General features: G+C 37.7%; 1 protein-coding gene across 4 annotated transcripts in view; it reads right to left on the bottom strand.

Annotated features, from left to right (window-relative positions):
• The window catches only part of PARD3B (par-3 family cell polarity regulator beta), a 1,061,783-nt gene that overhangs the window by 515,742 nt on the left and 527,430 nt on the right, over window positions 1-18,611 (bottom strand). For all 4 annotated transcript variants that reach the window (XM_059054028.2, XM_067026649.1, XM_067026650.1 and 1 more), the window contains one exon: window positions 1,709-1,797. In XM_059054028.2, coding sequence (XP_058910011.1) covers window positions 1,709-1,797 — 89 coding nt within the window. The remainder of the gene's footprint in view (window positions 1-1,708; window positions 1,798-18,611) is intronic.

The raw sequence follows: 18,611 nt of genomic DNA, 5'->3' as shown, positions 1-18,611 counted from the left end.
CATACTGTTAAAGTCCTCATCTTCCCCTTATCTGAATCTGCAAGCAATGGAGTTTGCATTCACTCTACTTTCTGATCTTGGCCTCAAACTAATTTCGGATGATTTTTCCTACACTGGTGCTCACCACATCAAGTTTCTTAGCCCGGATTATGCATCATGAAATAAAACACCAAGGAATCAGTGAATGTGCACACAACAGGTAACACTGGAGTCAAAGGATTTGGCGACAAGAGTGGTGAATGTAGATTGGGTCTCTAGAAGTTAACTGCTCTGAATTGCAACTCCTTAGTCTGCTAAAGGTGATAATAAAACTCATGTAAAAAGTCCCTTGTGATAATCAAATTATAAAGATACACATATATGTATCTTCATTAAAGAATATTATTTTTTAAAAGTCCTACAGTCCATTTCTCTGAATTCCTTGTATCTGGAGAAAGCTGAGCTCATTTGTTCATGCAGCCATAAACCAAACAATTGTTAACTCTATAACAACGTAATGCTTAGCCAAGATGTTAGCAAACTTTTCAAAAAGCTAACATTAAAAAAATGAAATTAAAGGCAAACAGAATAAGAGTATTACATTCATTATGCCCACCTCCAAAAACAATCTTATCAAGCTTCTAAAAAGACAGTGCCCTGGAGATTTTCTGTACTGAAGTTTAAATATTGTGCAGTTTATTAATCAAAGAAACACAATCTAAATAAAGAGTAACTATGTCATATGGCTATAAATTATAAGCTTGAGGAAAATCCACACAGTAAAGCGGCATGATAAAAGGTGATCACATTATTTTTTTTAAGCTAATTCCATGTAACATGCTTGGCACCTATTAATAACTGGACTGAATGAAAAGAGTATGTTGACTGAATGAATGAATGACCATCAGTCTCAAAAGCATCACCTTTCAGTGCTAAAGCCAACAATCTATTAAACATGAAATTACTTATGCAAATTTTGAAGCAACTTTTAAAATGATGATGATGATATGTTGACAGTGGTAGCAACAGGACTTACTATGACTCAGGCACTGTTCAAAGTACTTTACACATGATAACTAATTTTGTCTTCATACTAACCCTCTGAAGAAGGTTTTAATATTATTTCCATTTTACAGACCAGAAACTTAGGCAAAGATTGATGAACAACTTGCCTAAGCTCCTAGAAGTAATAAGCAGCAGAGCTGGGCAGTAGCTAGGGATGAACTGGAAATTAGCGCAGAGCGAAGCAAGTGCCCATAAACATGACAGCAACTAACTTTGTATAATAAGTTACTTACATTAAAAACATGAAAAATCCAGGTTGATAGGCTGCATTCATTTTATACACATAGAGTAAAATATTGCAAGATTGTTAAAACACAAGGCACAGTAACATTCAAGGAGCTGACATCAAAGAAAAACACTGCACCAGGATGAACGCTGAAATGTTCACTTTAAACTGTGTTCAAAGAGAAGAAAAAAGCAATTAAGAAATCCAGGTTGCAGAAGAGTTGGAAGCATTGAGGCTCATTTGTATATATGTTTGTCAGGAAGTTCTCATATAAAGAAAATGAGAGAAAAAAGTAATTCAGCAATTAATTTTAGAATTAGGTTTCATTCAAGTATTCTACTTATCTTGATGTTTCCTATAAAACAGAAACTATAATCTAAAAAAAAACCAAACATTAAATTGAAATAGAATATTCTTATTCACATAAACAGAATATACCTCAATGCATCCATAGTTTTCGGCGATGTCAGGAGTTCTGTCTGCACACCATTCATAACTTCTCCATCTTCTAAGTCCTGTGTGGAATTCTGTAGTGAAACAAACCCATAAGCATGTGGATGTTATGCACATAGAATTGAAGATTTGAATAAAAAGTCTCAACGGGAGAGAGTAAATGCTTTTACTCTGGATATATACAGTGTGCTCCAATTTCTTTGAAGACTGGAAACAGGTGTTAATCCTTTCAGTGCTTTCAATGTTCTTTTCTCTTCCGTTTGGTTTCTAAAATACTCAAACGGGCCATTTACACAAGGCAGTATGTTAAGAACTTTGGAATACATCATTTAGCTTCCTGCTACTCAACCATAAACTTTTGGGACTGAGTGTTTTAAATCAGCAAGGAAAAGGGGTACCAAAGGGAAGGTGCCATTGACAGGTAGTGATGTATAGCTTTAATGTACTGTACTTGCTTGCATCTCCCTGGTGACACTAAAAATATAAAGAAAGCAAAATTCATGAAAAAAAAAGTTGCCCGGCAAGGTCACTTCTATCAAAAGTGTAACAGGACTAGTGCAGGAAAAGAAATCTGGAGTTCTTACTTTGCCTTAAGACTTTAATTCTGAGGATGATCTTCAGCACAGAGAAACTAAAATTAACCACTTAACTTCTAAAATGGTAAACACTCTTCTACTGCAGAGAGGTAAGAGGGAGAGAGAGGTCCTGCACTCCAGGATGGTGGCAAAGTTGAACTGGGTGTTACATAGAGGAGAGAATGGATTCTAGAAAGCCAGCCCGCTTGAGATTCTCATTTAGTAAGATATTAGTTCTCTGTTAGGCTTTGGAACTGAACTTTTTTTCTTTTTTTAAACATCTTTATTGGAGTATAATTGCTTTACAATGGTGTGTTCGTTTCTGCTTTATAACAAAATGAATCAGCTATACATATGCATATATCCCCATATCCCCTCCCTCTTGCGTCTCCCTCCCACCCTCCCTATCCCACCCCTCTAGGTGGTCACAAAGCACCCAGCTGATCTTCCTGTGCTATGTGGCTGCTTCCCACTAGCTATCTATTTTACATTTGGTAGTGTATATACGTCCATGCCACTCTCTCACTTCATCCCAACTTAGCCTTCCCCCTCCCCGTGTGGACTGAACTTCAACAGAGTAATTCTGCAGACACATCACTCTTCAGAAGCAGAGTCACAGATAGTGCTCATTATAAACTCAGGTTTCACTGAAACAAACTACATGGGGCATTCATGGATCTAAACGTACCATTTCAACCAAAAAATACAATAGATGAATTAAAAGGCTGGACATAAAGGAATTAGGTTAATATTTTGAAGAAACCAAGACAGGGAGGCACAACTTAAGCAGTGTATCACTGTCAACTGATTTAAAAAAATGTATTTCATTTTTAGATTGAAGAGCAACATTTCACCTAGGGGTTGATAGTTTTGGGAAGCACTTGACCTATGCTAGTTTTTAAAAATTTATTCACTTTTTCGTCTTCATGAGGATAAAGAAAGAAAAAAAAATCCAAAAAGTTAAAGGATGCTTTTTAGTGTAAGGTACCAAATCTTAAAAGATGAATGTCTTTAAAAGCTTTCAAACATTCACCTTATTATGAAGGGCTTGATGTATGCTTACATTGAAAAGTCACAGGGTTGGGCAGTTTACAAAAATACTTGAAGAGACAATTTAACAAAATATACATACTTGTGACTATTGCACATGACGGAACATTTGATGACTGCATTTATGTCAAAATCAAAATCATTGACTTTCTCATCTCTCTCTCTCACAAGAGGGAGCTCCATGAAGGGTGAGGCTGTATCTAGTCCTCTCTACATTAAGCACACAACACACATACTTGATTTAGTCAATGTTAATGAGTAAATAAGCTGAATGGCATTCTATTAGCTTCCTAATACTGTGCAATAAATTCAAAATTAAATGGCTAAAAAACATTATCTCCCTTAGTTTCTGTGAGAGATTTAGAAGTGGCTTGGCTGGGCAGTTGTGGGGCACAATCTCTCATAAGGTTGCAGTCAAGGTGTCAGCAGGGCTGCAGCTGCAATCATCTAAAGGCTTGACTAGAGCTTTAAGATCCACTACTTTTTCTCTTATAAAAGCTTCATTAAGATATGCTTTATATAACATTAAATTCACCCTTTGAAAAAGTACAGTTCAGTCCTTTTTAACTTATTCACAGAGTTTTGCAACCATCACCACTATGTAATTTTAGAACAATTTTAAAACTCCACAAAGAAACCCCATACTCATTAGCCAGCACTCCCCATGTTTCCTGCTTCCCACAGCCCATGGCAATCATTTACTTTCTGTCGCTAAGGATTTTTTTTTTAATAAAATTTATTTATTTGTTTGTTTATTTGTTTATGGACGGGTTGGTTCTTCGTTGCTGCATGCAGGCTTGCTCTATTTGCTCTTCATTGTGGTGTGCGGGCTTCTCACTGCAGTGGCTTCTCTTGTTGCAGTGCACGGGCTCTAGGCTCTGTAGTTGTGGCTTGCGGGCTCTAGAGTGCAGGCTCAGTAACTGTGGCGTGAGGACTTAGTTGCTCCACAGCATGTGGGATCTTCCCAGACCAGGGCTCGAACCCATGTCCCCTGCATTGGCAGGCGGATTCTTAACCACTGCGCCACCAGGGAAGCCCTGTCGATAACGATTTACCTATTCTGAACATTTTAGATAAACAGAATCATAAAATATGTGGCTTCTATCACTTAACGTGATGTTCTTAAGACCCTCCCATGCTGTGGCATGTATCAGTATTTCATTCCATTTTTTGCTCAAATAATATTACACTATATGGATATACCACATTCTGTTTACCCATGCATCATTCTATGGGCATTTGGGTTGTTTCCACTTTTGCTTATGATTATGAATTATGCTGCCACGAATATTTGAAATAGTGTTCAATTGTGAAATAATGCTAAGAATGAGAAATTCTTGCATGGATAGATGTTTTTCATTTCTCTCAGGTATACACCTAGGAGTGGAATTGTTGGGTCATATCGTAACGCTATGTTTAACATTTTGAGGGACTGCTATAGTATTTCCAAAACATCTGCACAATTTTGCATTCCCATCAGTAATATATGAGGGTTCCAATTTCTCAAAATCTTCACCAACACTTGTTATTTTCCTTTAAAAAAAAAAAATTTAGCCATCATAGTGGGTGTAAAGTGGTTTTTGTTTTGCATATACCTAATGACTAATGATTTGCGTTTCCCTAATGATTACTGATGCTGAGCAACTTGTCATGAGACTGTTGGACATTTATATATCTTCTTTGAAGAAATGCCTAATTCTTCGTATTTTTATTATTGAGTTGTAAGAGTTTCCTAAACATTCCATATACAAATTCCTTACGTATACGATTTCCAAATCTTCTCCCATTCTATGGGCTGTGTCTTCACTTTCTTGATGGGCCCTTTGAAGCACAAAAGTTTCTAATTTTAATGAAGTTCTATTTATTTTTTCTTTAGTTCCTTGTGTTTCGGTGTTGTATCTAAGAAATACTGCCTAACACAAGGTCACAAGGATTTACTCCTATATTTTTTCCTAAGTGTTTTATAGTGTTAGCTCTTACATTTAGGCCTATTACCATTTCTAGTTAATTTTTGTACACTGTGTGAGGTAGGGGCTCCAACTTCATTCTTCACATGTGGATATTTAGTTGTGCCAGCACCATCTGTTGAAAACACTATTTTTTCTGCACTGAGTTGTATTAACACCCTTACCGAAACTCAATTGACCAAAAATGCAAGGGTTTATTTCTGGACTCTCAATTTTATTCTATTGATCTATATTTGTATCCTTTTGCCAGTACTACACAGTCTTGATTACTGTAGCTTTGTATTAAGTTTTGGAATCAGGAAGTAAGAATTCTCCAATTATTTTTTTAAGTTTGTTCTGACTATTCTGGGTTCTTTGCATTTTCACATGAATTTTAGAATCTGAGCATCAATTTTTGCAAAAATGCTAGCTGGATTTTGATAAGGATCACATTGAATCTGTAGCTTAATTTAGAGAGTATTACCATCTTAACTATGTCTAGTCTATGAACAGTTAACAGTGGCAGTTATTAAAATAAATATTCTTTTTTGGCTTTGTAATTCTATATGGACATATATCCTCGGAATGTCAAAGAAAAAAAATGGGATGTTTGTTATAACGTTTTAACTGTATTTTTGACTCTGCTCCCTACTCCAACTGTAATTTTCTTGTTGATCCCATGCTAAGGTAAGAAAATAACCTATTTTCTGGTTCAAATCAACGTTCCGCAATGTTCAAAGGGATTTTTTTCTAGTTCTGGTTAGACAGTAAGTAAAGGTTTTATTTATGTCAACAAAGTACTTAATGCTCCGAGTATATGAAAATGTCAGTTAGAATTTGAAAGCAATACTGGCCCAATTGCAATGTGATAATCTGCTCAAGGGTAATTCTGAACTGACTACAGTTATATAGCAATCATGTCAATCACTACAGACTTAAAGAAAAAACACATTCACAGACGTATGTGTCTAAGACAAAAGTTCTACTATCTTAAAAGCTGCATCAAAAACTCTGCTTGCCACAGCTATCAAAAAGGGTAGTAACTATAGTTTACCATCTCAACTAATGGGCAGTGTTTGTCACTTGCCAAAATCATTTCTATATATTGCAGTAAAAGAATTCTTTGATATTCTCTAGAGATGGGGCAGGCAGACATGCTTAGGACATCCTACAAGGACACAAAGCCAATTCCCAATTGACTTCAACAATACTGTAGCAGTGCAGTGCTTCAAGACTTAGACAAAGGCAGCTTATTTCTTGACAGGGTCCATAAAAATCACTTTTTCCAAAAATTACCAAATAAATGAAATGCAATAATTTAAGAGCACTTAGGCTTTTCCTTCACTAAATAACAGAATGAAATGAAGAGTCACAAAATCACACAAAGCTAAAAATAAAAATTATATATATTTTTTTCTCATAGCTTATTTGAATAACGTTGAGCCAAATCTGTAAAATCATGACTTTTAAATTTGGAAATAAAGGGGCAAAAATCATCTCATTATGAAGAGCTAGGGTATAAACAACAGGTGCTGAACAGTCACTATATTTCTTCAGTGTAGATTTGAGAAATATTAATTACGTGACTTCAAATCCTCAAATTTGTCTCCAGAAAATACTATGGTTTGGCAAGCTCTATGCTTAATCTTATTGGTAAAATTATTATAATTTCTATTTTTAATGTTAACTTAAAATAGATTGGATCGGTTGCATAGAATACAAGGGTATAAAGCTATGTTGAAATTTACTTTGTCTCTTTCTTTTGCTCACATTACAATACTTTGCTCCCTAATAAAGTTCAGCAGTAGGTCGTGTCTTGCCAGCCAGGCAGAGACCTTGAAGAAGCTTGTCCTTTACCTCTCTGATTATCAGAGCAGGGAACGTATCATATGTGGCTCTCACAACAGACAAGTTTAATTACTACAATTTTTAAAACGTGAACATTTTTAGCAACACTTTCAGGATCATGGGAGCATTTCTGACAGCCAGAATGAGTTGGATTTAAACATCACTGTGCTATTTTTAGCTTTAAAATCAACACTTACATAAATACTCCCAAACCAATTAGCAGCAGCTGGAAAGTAAAGGTGTTCACATTTAGTTAGCACGAGCGCTCACGACAGCAAGTGTTCACAGGCTGCATGGAAGGGGCCAAGTACCAGGCAGGGCAGCCCTTTTTCTCCAGTGTGATCCTGGTGTTGGCACCAGGCTATCGTTTCAACGTTCACTGTGGGTATAAGTCACCGATTTCGTACAGCAAAGTGTATTCATGACGTAGCCTCATTAAGTTATACATCTCTAAATAAACTTAACACTCATGATAAAACTTTTTGGAAGAAAACGTTACCCACATTCTCATCACTATTCCCTAGTCATGAACAGCTATAAAACAATATTAAAAACAGCTTTATCGGGGCTTCCCTGGTGGCGCAGTGGTTGAGAATCCGCCTGCCGATGCAGGGGACACGGGTTCGTGCCCCGGTCTGGGAAGATCCCACATGCCGCGGAGCGGCTGGGCCCGTGAGCCATGGCCGCTGAGCCTGCGCGTCCGGAGCCTGTGCTCCGCAAGGGAGAGGCCACGACAGTGAGGCCCGCATACCACAAAAACAAACAAACAAACAAACAAAAAAAACAGCTTTACTGCTCAGTTTTTCATCTCTCAGATGAGAACTGAAATAGATGGTATCTGTAGATGGCTCGCTCTGACTTACAGGTGAAGATATATGGCCTTGATTCCCCACCCCAATGCATTTTAGCCACATTTGAAACCACTTGCCTACAAAATTTTCATTGCAATTTAGTTATGTTTCCAAAACTCAGGTGTATTTTAAAACAAGATTTGCATTCTGAAAAGCCAACTGCAAGTTTCTTTTGAAACTGCATATGAATTTTAGAATGAGAGTAACAGAAAAATTATACAGAGAAGACTTGAATGTTAAGTTATGTGCCTGGTGCTCATACATAAACATCATGTAAATTATAAAATTAAAATTCTGGGCATAATTTCAGAATATTTGTTTTGACTTTTTAGAACACGAATATCTGTACTAAAGTAAAAACAAGTTGTATCTTATATGCACACATGAGATGAACATCCATTTTGGTAGTCAAGCACTGTTATTCAAGCTAGACCTGATATATTTTCTTCATGCCTTGGGCAATGCCATGCCATGGGAAATATCTCAGTTGGCTTCATAGATGCTACCCCAAAATGTTTCAGTCCTAGCAATTTGACACGTCCATAATTTATTTTATATAAATGATATGTTTATTCATTATATATATATATATATATAAACCAAATGTAAATATTAGATATACAAAATGTATATTAGGCTGTACTGGGTTGGCCAAAAAGTGCCTTAAGTTTTTAAGTAAAAAGACATTGTTCATTTTCACCAAGAACTTTATTGAACAACGCATCCACCGTTTTGTTCCATTACCTTCTGCCATTTTTCAGGCAACTTCGTAATTCCATCTCCCCAAAACTTGTGATATTTTTGAGCAAATAACTGTTCCAAGTGCCTTTTACAGTCTTCCAGGGATTTGAAATTTTTCCATTAAGAGAATTTTGTAAAGACTGAAATAAATGGAAATCCAAACGTGAAATGTCTGGTGAATACAGCAGATGAATCAGAACTTCCTAGCCAAGCTGTAACAGTTTTTGCCTGGTCATCAGAGAAACATGTGGTCTTGTGTTATCCTGATGGAAGATTATGCAATTTCTGTTGACTAATTCTGGACGTTTTTCGTCGAGTGCTGCTTTCAGTTGGGCTAACTGGGAGCAGTACTTGTTGGAATTAATCATTTGGTTTTCCAGAAGGAGCTCATAATAGAGGACTCCCTTCCAATCCCACTATATACACAACATCACCTTCTTTGGATGAAGACCGGCATTTGGAGTGGTTGATGGTTGTTCATTTCACTTGCCCCATGATCTCTTCCATTCCACATTACTGTACAGTATCCACTTTTCATCACCCATCACAATTTGTTTCACAAACGGAAGGTTTTCATTACATTTAAGAAGAGAATTGCATGCAGAAATATGGTCTAGAAGGTTTCTTTTGCTTAACTTATGTGGAAACCAAACATCAAAGCAATGAACACAGCCAAGCTGGTGCAAATGATTTTCAAGGCTTGATTTGGATATTTTGACTATGTTGGCTATCTCCCACGTGATATAATGTTGATTGCTCTCAATTAATGTCTCGATTTGATCGCTCTCAACTTAAACTGGTCTACCCGACCATGGAACATCGTTCAGCTAGCAATCTCCAGCATAAAGCTTCGAAAACTACTTTGACACGTTTGATCAGTCATAGCACCTTCTCCATACACCGCATAAATCTTTTTCTTGCATGTCAGTTGCATTTTTACCTTTCTTGAAATAATAAAACGTAATATGCCAAAAATATTGTTTTTTCTTCCATCTTCAATATTAAAATGGCTGCACAAAAATTCACCAATTTTGATATGTCTTTTTTTAACTGCATGCTAATATGACAGCTGTCACATACAATTTAACAAAACTGTTTTGAATGAAATTAAAGACAACTAAGTGCTACTAGAGCCATCTTACGGAAAAAGCCAAATGAACCTTTTGGCCAACTAAGTATGTCCATATATCTAGAAATGGGCACTGCCTTATAACAAATAGTGCAGATACTCAGATATCCTGAACAATACTAAGCAAACCCCAGAAAGAATGGTGACGACAAGCTAGTCTAGTCCACTCATTTTATAGCTAAGGAAACTGAGACACAGAAGGGTTAGGTGACAAGTCCTTTAAATTATTGTGATAGTGACAAAACCAGAATTCAGGATTCTTGATTCTCAATTCAGAGCTCCTTCTGTGTACCATGGTAAATAGTTGCTGACTTAATGAATGCTGATCTTATGCTGATCACTTTATGGATTCTTTTTTCTTTCAATGACAGTAACAAAAATTTTAATGATGTCTTGGATATACTTTACCCAACTTTCAAAGATCTCACAACATTTCACATACAGCTAGATACATATTCATGACAATCCTAAATAATTTCTAGGCATTCATATTCCAATTTTATACATGGGCATATTCAAGTAAAAAAAAAAAAAAAAAAGCTTAATGTCTTGTTCAAGGTGAAACTAAGGGACAAAGAAAGAACCAAGGACCAATGTGTCCTAAGATTGAGGTATGTATGCAAGCATGTTAAACATATTTACCCTGCAATGTCTCTTAGCTGCTGATTTTAAACAAATGGTGTGAGCAAGAAATACTATATTGTGAAGCATTAAAAAGGATTTATATGAAAAACTATCAAGTATGTCATTATTCCAGAGATTGAGATCTAATAATTTTATGTTTTATTTATTTATTTATTTTAACATCTTTATTGGATATAATTGCTTTAAATGCTGTGTTAGTTTCTGCTTTACAACAAAGTGAATCAGTTACACATATACATATGTTCCCAAATCTCCTCCCCTCTTGTGTCTCCCTCCCACCCTCCCTATCCCACCCCTCTAGGTGGTCACAAAGCACCGAGCTGATCTCCCTGTGCTATGCGGCTGCTTCCCACTAGCTATCTATTTTACATTTGGTAGTGTATATACGTCCATGCCACTCTCTCACTTTGTCCCAGCTTGCCCTTCCCCCTGCAATATCCTCAAGTCCATTCTCTAGTAGGTTTCTGTCTTTATTCCCATCTTGCCCATAGGTCCTTCTAACATGTTTTTTTTTAGATTCCATATATATGTGTTAGCATACGGTATTTGCTTTACTCTTTCTGACTTACTTCACTCTGTATAACTGACTCTAGGTCCATCCACCTCACTACAAATAACTCAATTTTGTTTCTTTTTATGGCTGAGTAATATTGCATTGTACATATGTGCCACATATTCTTTATCCATTCATCTGTTGATGGACACTTAAGTTGCTTCCATGTCCTGGCTATTGTAAATAGAACTGCCATGAACATTTTGGTACATGACTCTTTTTGAATTATGGTTTTCTCAGGGTATATGCCCAGTAGTGGGATTGCTGGGTCGTACGGTAGTTCTATTTTTAATTTTATAAGGAACCTCCATACTGTTCTCCATAGTGGCTGTATCAATTTACATTCCCACCAACAGGGCAACAGAGTTCCCTTTTCTCCACACCCTCTCCAGAATTTACTGTTTGTAGATTTTTTGATGATGGCCACTCTGACCAGTGTGAGATAATATCTCATTGTAGTTTTCCTTTTTTTTCTCAAGGTAACAGTAGTGTTTTTCTTAACTGCAACCATGTCTATAAACCTAATAAATAGGTTTTTTTCTTTTTTTAATACAGCAGATTCTTATTAGTCAACAATTTTATACACATCAGTGTATACATGTCAACCATTGTAGTTCTGATTTGCATTTCTTTAATGATTAATGATGTTGAGCATTCCTTCATGTGTTTGCAGGAAATCTGTATAACTTCTTTGGAGAAATGTCTATTTAGGTCTTCTGCCCATTTTTGGATTGGGTTGTTTGTTTTGTTGATATTGAGCTGCATGAGCTGCTTGTATATTTTGGATATTAATCCTTTGTCAGTTGCTTCATTTGCAAATATTTTCTCTCATTCTGAGGGTTATCTTTTTGTCTTGTTTATGGTTCCCTTTGCTGTGCAAAAGCTTTTACATTTCATTAGGTCCCATTTGTTTATTTTTGTTTTTATTTCCTTTTCTCTAGGAGTTTGGTCAAAATGGATTTTGCTGTGATTTATGTTATAGAGTGTTCTGCCTATGTCTTCCTCTAAGAGTTTTATAGCGTCTGGCCTTACATTTAGGTCTTTAATCCGTTTTGAGTTTACTTTTGTGTATGGTGTTAGGGAGTGTTCTAATTTCATTCTTTTACATGTAGCTGTCCAGATTTCCCAGCACCACTTATTGAAGTGGCTGTCTTTTCTCCACTGTATATTTTTGCCTCCTTTATCAAAGATAAAGTGACCATATGTGTGTGGGTTTATCTCTGGGCTTTCTATCCTGTTCCATTGATCTATATTTCTGTTTTTGTGCCAGTACCATACTGTCTTGTATACTGTAGCTTTGTAGTATAGTCTGAAGTCAAGTAGCCTGATGCCTCCAGCTCCATTTTTCTTTCTCAAGACTGTTTTGCTATTTGGGGTCTTTTGTGTTTCCATACAAATTGTGAAATTTTTTGTTCTAGTTCTGTAAAAACTGCCAGTAGTACTTTGATAGGAATTGCACTGAATCTGTAGATTGCTTTGGGTAGCAGAGTCATTTTCACGATGTTGATTCTTCCAATCCAAGAACATGGTATATCTCTCCATCCATTTCTATCGTCTTTAATTTCATTCATCAGTGTCCTATAATTTTCTGAATACAGGTATTTTCACTCTTTAGGTAGGCTTATTCCTAGATATTTTATTCTGTTTGTTGCAGTGGTAAATGGGAGTGTTTTCTTAATTTCACTTTCAGGTTTTTCATCATTAGTGTATAGTAATGCAAGAGATTTCTGTGCATTAATTTTGTATCCTTCTACTTTACCAAATTCATTGATTAGCTCTAGTAGTTTTCTGGTACCATCCTTATGATTCTCTATGTATATTATCATGTGATGTGCAAACAGTGACAGCTTTACTTCTTCTTTTCCAATTTGGATTCCTTTTATTTCTTTTTCTTCTTTGATTGCTGTGGCTAAAACTTCTATACTATGCTGAATAATAGTGGTGAGAGTGGGCAACCTTGTCTTGTTCCTGATCTTAGTGGAAATGGTTTCAGTTTTTCACCACTGAGGATGATGTTGGCTGTGGGTTTTTCATATAAGGCCTTTATTATGTTGAGGAAAGTTCCCCCATGCCTACTTTCTACAGGGTTTTTATCATAAATGGGTGTTGAATTTTGTCGAAAGTTTTCTCTGCATCTATTGAGATAATCATATGGTTTATCTCCTTCAATTTGTTAATATGGTGTATCACGTTGATTGATTTGCATATATTGAAGAATCCTTGCATTCCTGGAATAAACCCCACTTGATCATGGTGTATGACCCTTTTAATGTGCTGCTGGATTCTGTTTGCTTGTATTCTGTTGAGGATTTTTGCATCTATGTTTATCAGTGATATTAGCCTGTAGTTTTCTTCTTTTGTGACATCTTTGTCTGGTTTTGGTATCAGGGTGATGGTGGCCTCATAGAATGAGTTTGGGAGTTTTCCTCCCTCTGCTATATTTTGGAAGAGTTTGAGGAGGATAGGTGTTAGCTCTTCTCTAAATGTCTGATAGAATTAGCCTGTGAGGCCATCTGGTCCTGGGCTTCTGTTTGTTGGAAGATTTTAAATCTCAGTTTCAATTTAATTGCTTGTGATTCGTCTATTCATATTTTCTATTTCTTCCTGGTTCAGTCTTGGAAGGTTGTGCATTTCTAAGAAATTGTCCATTTCTTCCAGGTTGTCATTATATTGGCATAGAGTTGCTTGTAGTAATCTCTAATAATCTTTTGTATTTCTGCAGTGTCAGTTGTTACTTCTCCTTTTTCATTTCTAATTCTATTGATTTGTCTTCTCCCTTTTTTCTTGATGAGTCTGGCTAATGGTTTATCAATTTCCTCAAAGAACCAGCTTTTAGTTTTATTGATCTTTGCTATTATTTCCTTCATCATTTATTTCTGATCTGATTTTTATGATTTCTTTCCTTTGCTAAGTTTGGGGTTTTTTTTTTCTTCTTTCTCTAGCTGCTTTAGGTGTAAGGTCAGGTTGTTTATTTGAGATGTTTCTTGTTTCTTAAGGTAGGGTTGTATTGTTATAAATTTCCCTCTTAGAACTGCTTTCGCTGCATCCCATATGTTTTGGGTCATTTTGTTTTCATTGTCATTGGTTTCTAAGTATTTTTTTATTTCCTCTTTGATTTCTTCAGTGATCACTTGGTCATTAAGTGGTGTATTGTTTAGCCTCCATGTGTATTTTTTTTTACAGATTTTTTCCTCTAATTGAATTCTAGTCTCAGAGCATTGTGTTCGGAAAAGATACTTGATATGATTTCAATTTTCTTAAATTTATCAAGGCTTGTTTTGTGACCCAAGATATGATCTATCCTGGAAAATGTTCTATGAGCACTTGAGAATAATGTGTATTCTGTTGTTTGGGGATGGAATGTGCTATAAATATCAATTAAGTCCATCTTGTTTAATGTATCATTTAAAGCTCGTGTTTCCTTATTTATTTTCATTTTGGATGATCTGTTCATTGGTGAAAATGGGGTGTTAAAGTCCCCTACTATGATTGTGTTGCTGTCGTTTTCCCCTTTTATGGCTGTTAGCATTTGCCTTATGTATTGAGGTGCTCCTATGTTGGGTGCATAAATATTTACAATTGTTATATCTTCTTCATGGATCAATCCCTTGATCATTATGTACTGTCCTTCTTTGTCTTTTGTCATAGTCTTTGTTTTAAAGTCTATTTTGTCTGACATGAGAATTGTTACTCCAGCTTTTTGATTTCTATTTGCATGGAATATCTTTTTCCATCCCCTCACTTTCAGTCTATATGTGTGCCTAGGTCTGAAGTGGGTCTCTTATAGACAGCACATATATGGGTCTTGTTTTTGTATCCATTCAGCCAGTCTGTGTCTTTTGGTGGCAGCATTTAATCCATTTACATTTAAGGTAATTATCAATATGTATGTTCCTATTACCATTTTCTTAATTGTTTTGGGTTTGTTATTGTAGGTCTTTTCCTTCTCTTGTGTTTCCTGCCTAGAGAAGTTCCTTTAGCATTTGTTGTAAAGCTGGATTGGTGGTGCTGTATTCTCTTAGCTTTTGCTTATCTGTAAAGGTTTTAATTTCTCCATCAAATCTGAATGAGATTCTTGCTGGGGAGAGTAATCTTGGTTGTAGGTTTTTCTCCTTCATCACTTTAAATATGTCCTGCCACTCCCTTCTGGCTTGCAGAGTTTCTGCTGAAAGAACAGCTGTTAACCTTATGGGGATTCCCTTGTGTGTTATTTGTTGTTTTTCCCCTTGCTGCTTTTAATATTTTTTCTTCGTATTTAATTTTTGATAGTTTGATTAATATGTGTCTTGGCATGTTTCTCCTTGGATTTATCCTGTATGGGACTCTGTGCTTCCTGGACTTGATTAACTATTTCAGTTCCCATATTAGGGAAATTTTCAATTATAATCTCTTCAAACATTTTCTCAGTCCCTTTCTTTTTCTCTTCTTCTTCTGGGACCCCTATAATTCGAATGTTGGTGCATTTAATGTTGTCCCAGAGGTCGTTGAGACTGTCTTCAGTTCTATTCATTCTTTTTTCTTTATTCTGCTCTGCAGTAGTTATTTCCACTATTTTATCTTCCAGGTCACTTATCCACTCTTCTGCCTCAGTTATTCTGCTATTGATCCCTTCTAGAGAATTCTTAATTTCATTTATTGTGTTGTTCATCACTGTTTGTTTGCTCTTTAGTTCTTCGAGGTCTTTGTTAAACGTTTCTTGTATTTTCTCCATTCTATTTCCAAGATTTTGGATCATCTTTACTATCATTACTCTGAATTATTTTTCAGGTAGACTGCCTATATACTCTTCATTTGTTTGGTCTGGTGGGTTTTTGCCTTGCCCCTTCATCTGCTGTGTGTTTCTCTGTCTTCTCATTTTGCTTAAGTTACTGTGTTTGGGGTCTCGTTTTCGCAGGCTGAAGGTTCGTAGTTTCTGTTGTTTTCGGTGTCTGTCCCCAGTGGCTAAGGTTAGTTCAGGGGGTTGTGTAGGCTTCCTGGTGGAGGGGAGTAGTGCTTGTGTTCTGTTGGATGAGGCTGGATCTCATCTTTCTTGTGGGCAGGTCCACATCTGGTGGTGTGTTGGCGGTGTTGTGGCCTTATTATGATTTTAGGCAGCCTCTTCGCTAATGGGTGGGGTTGTGTTCCTGTCTTGTTAGTTGCTTGGCACAGGGTGTCCAGCACTGTAGCTTGCTGGTCGTTGAGTGGAGCTGGGTCTTCGCATTGACATGAGATCTCTGGGAGATTTTCGCCATTTGATATTATGTGGAGCTGGGAGGTCTCTTGTGGGCGAGTGACCTGAACTTGGCTCTCCTACCTCAGAGGCACAGCCCTGATACCTGGCTGGAGCACCAAGAGCCTGTCATCCCCACGGCTCAGAATAAAAGGGAGAAAATAAAGAGAGAAAGAAGAAGATAAAATAAAGTAAAATAAAATAAAGTTATTAAAGTTAAAAAATTATTTAAAAACATTTTTTAAAGTAATAAAAAAAAAAAAAACTGGAGAGAACCCTAGGACAAATAGTAAAAGCAAAGCTCTACAGACAAAATCACACACAGAAGCATACACATACACACTCACAAAAAGAGAAAAAGGGAAAAATATATATATATCGTTGCTCCCAAAGTCCACCTCCTCAATTTGGGACGATTCTTTGTCTATTCAGGTATTCCACAGATGCAGGGTACATCAAGTTGATTGTGGAGCTTTAATCCGCTGCTCCTGAGGCTGCTGGGAGAGATTTCCCTTTCTCTTCTTTGTTCGCACAGCTCCCGGGGTTCAGCTTTGGATTTGGCCCCGCCTCTGCATGTAGGTCACCTGAGGGCGTCTGTTCTTCGCTCAGACAGGACGGGATTCAAGGAGCAGCTGAGTCGGGGGCTCTGGCTCACTCAGGCTATGGGGGAGGGAGGGGTACGGATGCTGGGCGAGCCTGCAGCAGCAGAGGCCAGCATGACATTGCACCAGCCTGAGGAACGCCGTGTTCTCCCGGGGAAGTTGTCCCTGGATCACGGGACCCTGGCAGTGGCGGGTGGCACAGGCTCCCGGGAGGGCAGGTGTGGATAGCGACCTGTGCTTGCACACAGGCTTCTTGGCGGCAGCAGCAGCAGCCTTAGCGTCTCGCGCCCGTCTCTGGAGCTCCTTTAAGCGGCGTTCTTAATCCCCTCTCCTTGCGCAGCAGGAAGCAAAGAGGGAAGAAAAAGTCTCTTGCCTCTTCAGCAGCTCCAGACTTCTCCCGGACTCCCTCCCAGCTAGCTGTGGAGCACTAACCCCTTCGGGCTGTGTTCACGCTGCCAACCCCAGCCCTCTCCCGGCGATCCTACCGAAGCCCGAGCCTCAGCTCCCAGCCCTCTCCCGCCCCGGCGGGTGAGCAGACAAGCTTCTCGGGCTGGTGAGTGCTGGTTGGCACCGATCCTCTGTGCAGGAGTCTCTCCGCTTTGCCCTCCGCACCCTGTTACTGCGCTCTCCTCCGCGGCTCCGAAGCTTCCCCCCTCAGCCACCCGCAGTCTCCGCCCGCGAAGGGGCTTCCTAGTGTGTGGGAACCTTTCCTCCTTCACAGCTCCCTCCCACTGGTGCAGGTACCGTCCCTATTCTTTTGTCTCTGTTTTTTCTTTTTTCTTCTGCCCTACCCAGGTATGTGGGGAGTTTCTTGCCTTTTGGGAGCTGTGAGGTCTTCTGCCAGCGTTCAGTGGGTGTTCTGTAGGAGTTGTTCCACATGTAGATGTATTTCTGATGTATTTGTGGGGAGGAAGGTGATCTCCACGTCTTACTCTTCCGCCATCTTGAAGTTCCTCCTCTAATAATAATTTTACTTTTAAAATAAAAGCTATTTTTTGAGAATGCAATTCATTAGATCAATCTACTAACTAATCTCAAAACTTTGGCTTGTGGGGTATATGTGCGCACATATATATACACACGCACTGCTAAGCGACAGGGTAAGTTACCTTAATGCTTCTAGGGTAAAAGTGGACTGAGTTTAAACAATTCTGGATTTTGTAAAATACACTGAAAGTCAACAATATTCCAGCCGGCTCTCTCAAAGAGATCGTGCCACTGCGAATGATGCACTTCACAGGTTAAATCCCACTGACTCTTGACACATTCAGAGTTGGCCACACCTTCTCCTCATCCGGCATGTGTTCAGGAGATGCTGCATGGTTTTAATAGGTTTAACAAAAATAAGACAGACCAAGCTATAGTTGTAAAATTAAGCTCTGGTCTAAGACAAAGGAGACACAGGTTCCAACAGAAGTTCTCTCATAGGTTTGCCTGGTGATGTCACCTAATCTCCTGACCCTCTATTCCATCATCTGTAAAGTAAGGACAAGAAGATTTCTAAGGTCTATTCCAGGTACAAAATATCCTAGATATCCCAGAACTTAGTGAAGAGACACCAAAGAGTAAAGTAGGTAAGTCCCCACTAAAGGAAAGAAAAATTTTTCAACAGATAAATTAAGGGTGATTATTCATTTGAACCATTTTTTTTCAAAGCTTCCCTTGAAAAGCAAACTCTCTCAAAGACATATAATTATATACTTTCTTCACATACTGATTCTAAATAACTTTTGGGGAAC

Source organism: Kogia breviceps, chromosome 2 (assembly GCF_026419965.1).
Source record: "Kogia breviceps isolate mKogBre1 chromosome 2, mKogBre1 haplotype 1, whole genome shotgun sequence".
NCBI lineage: Eukaryota > Metazoa > Chordata > Mammalia > Artiodactyla > Physeteridae > Kogia > Kogia breviceps.
Note: the sequence above shows the minus strand (reverse complement) of the source record. Positions and strands in the feature narration are given on the sequence as shown.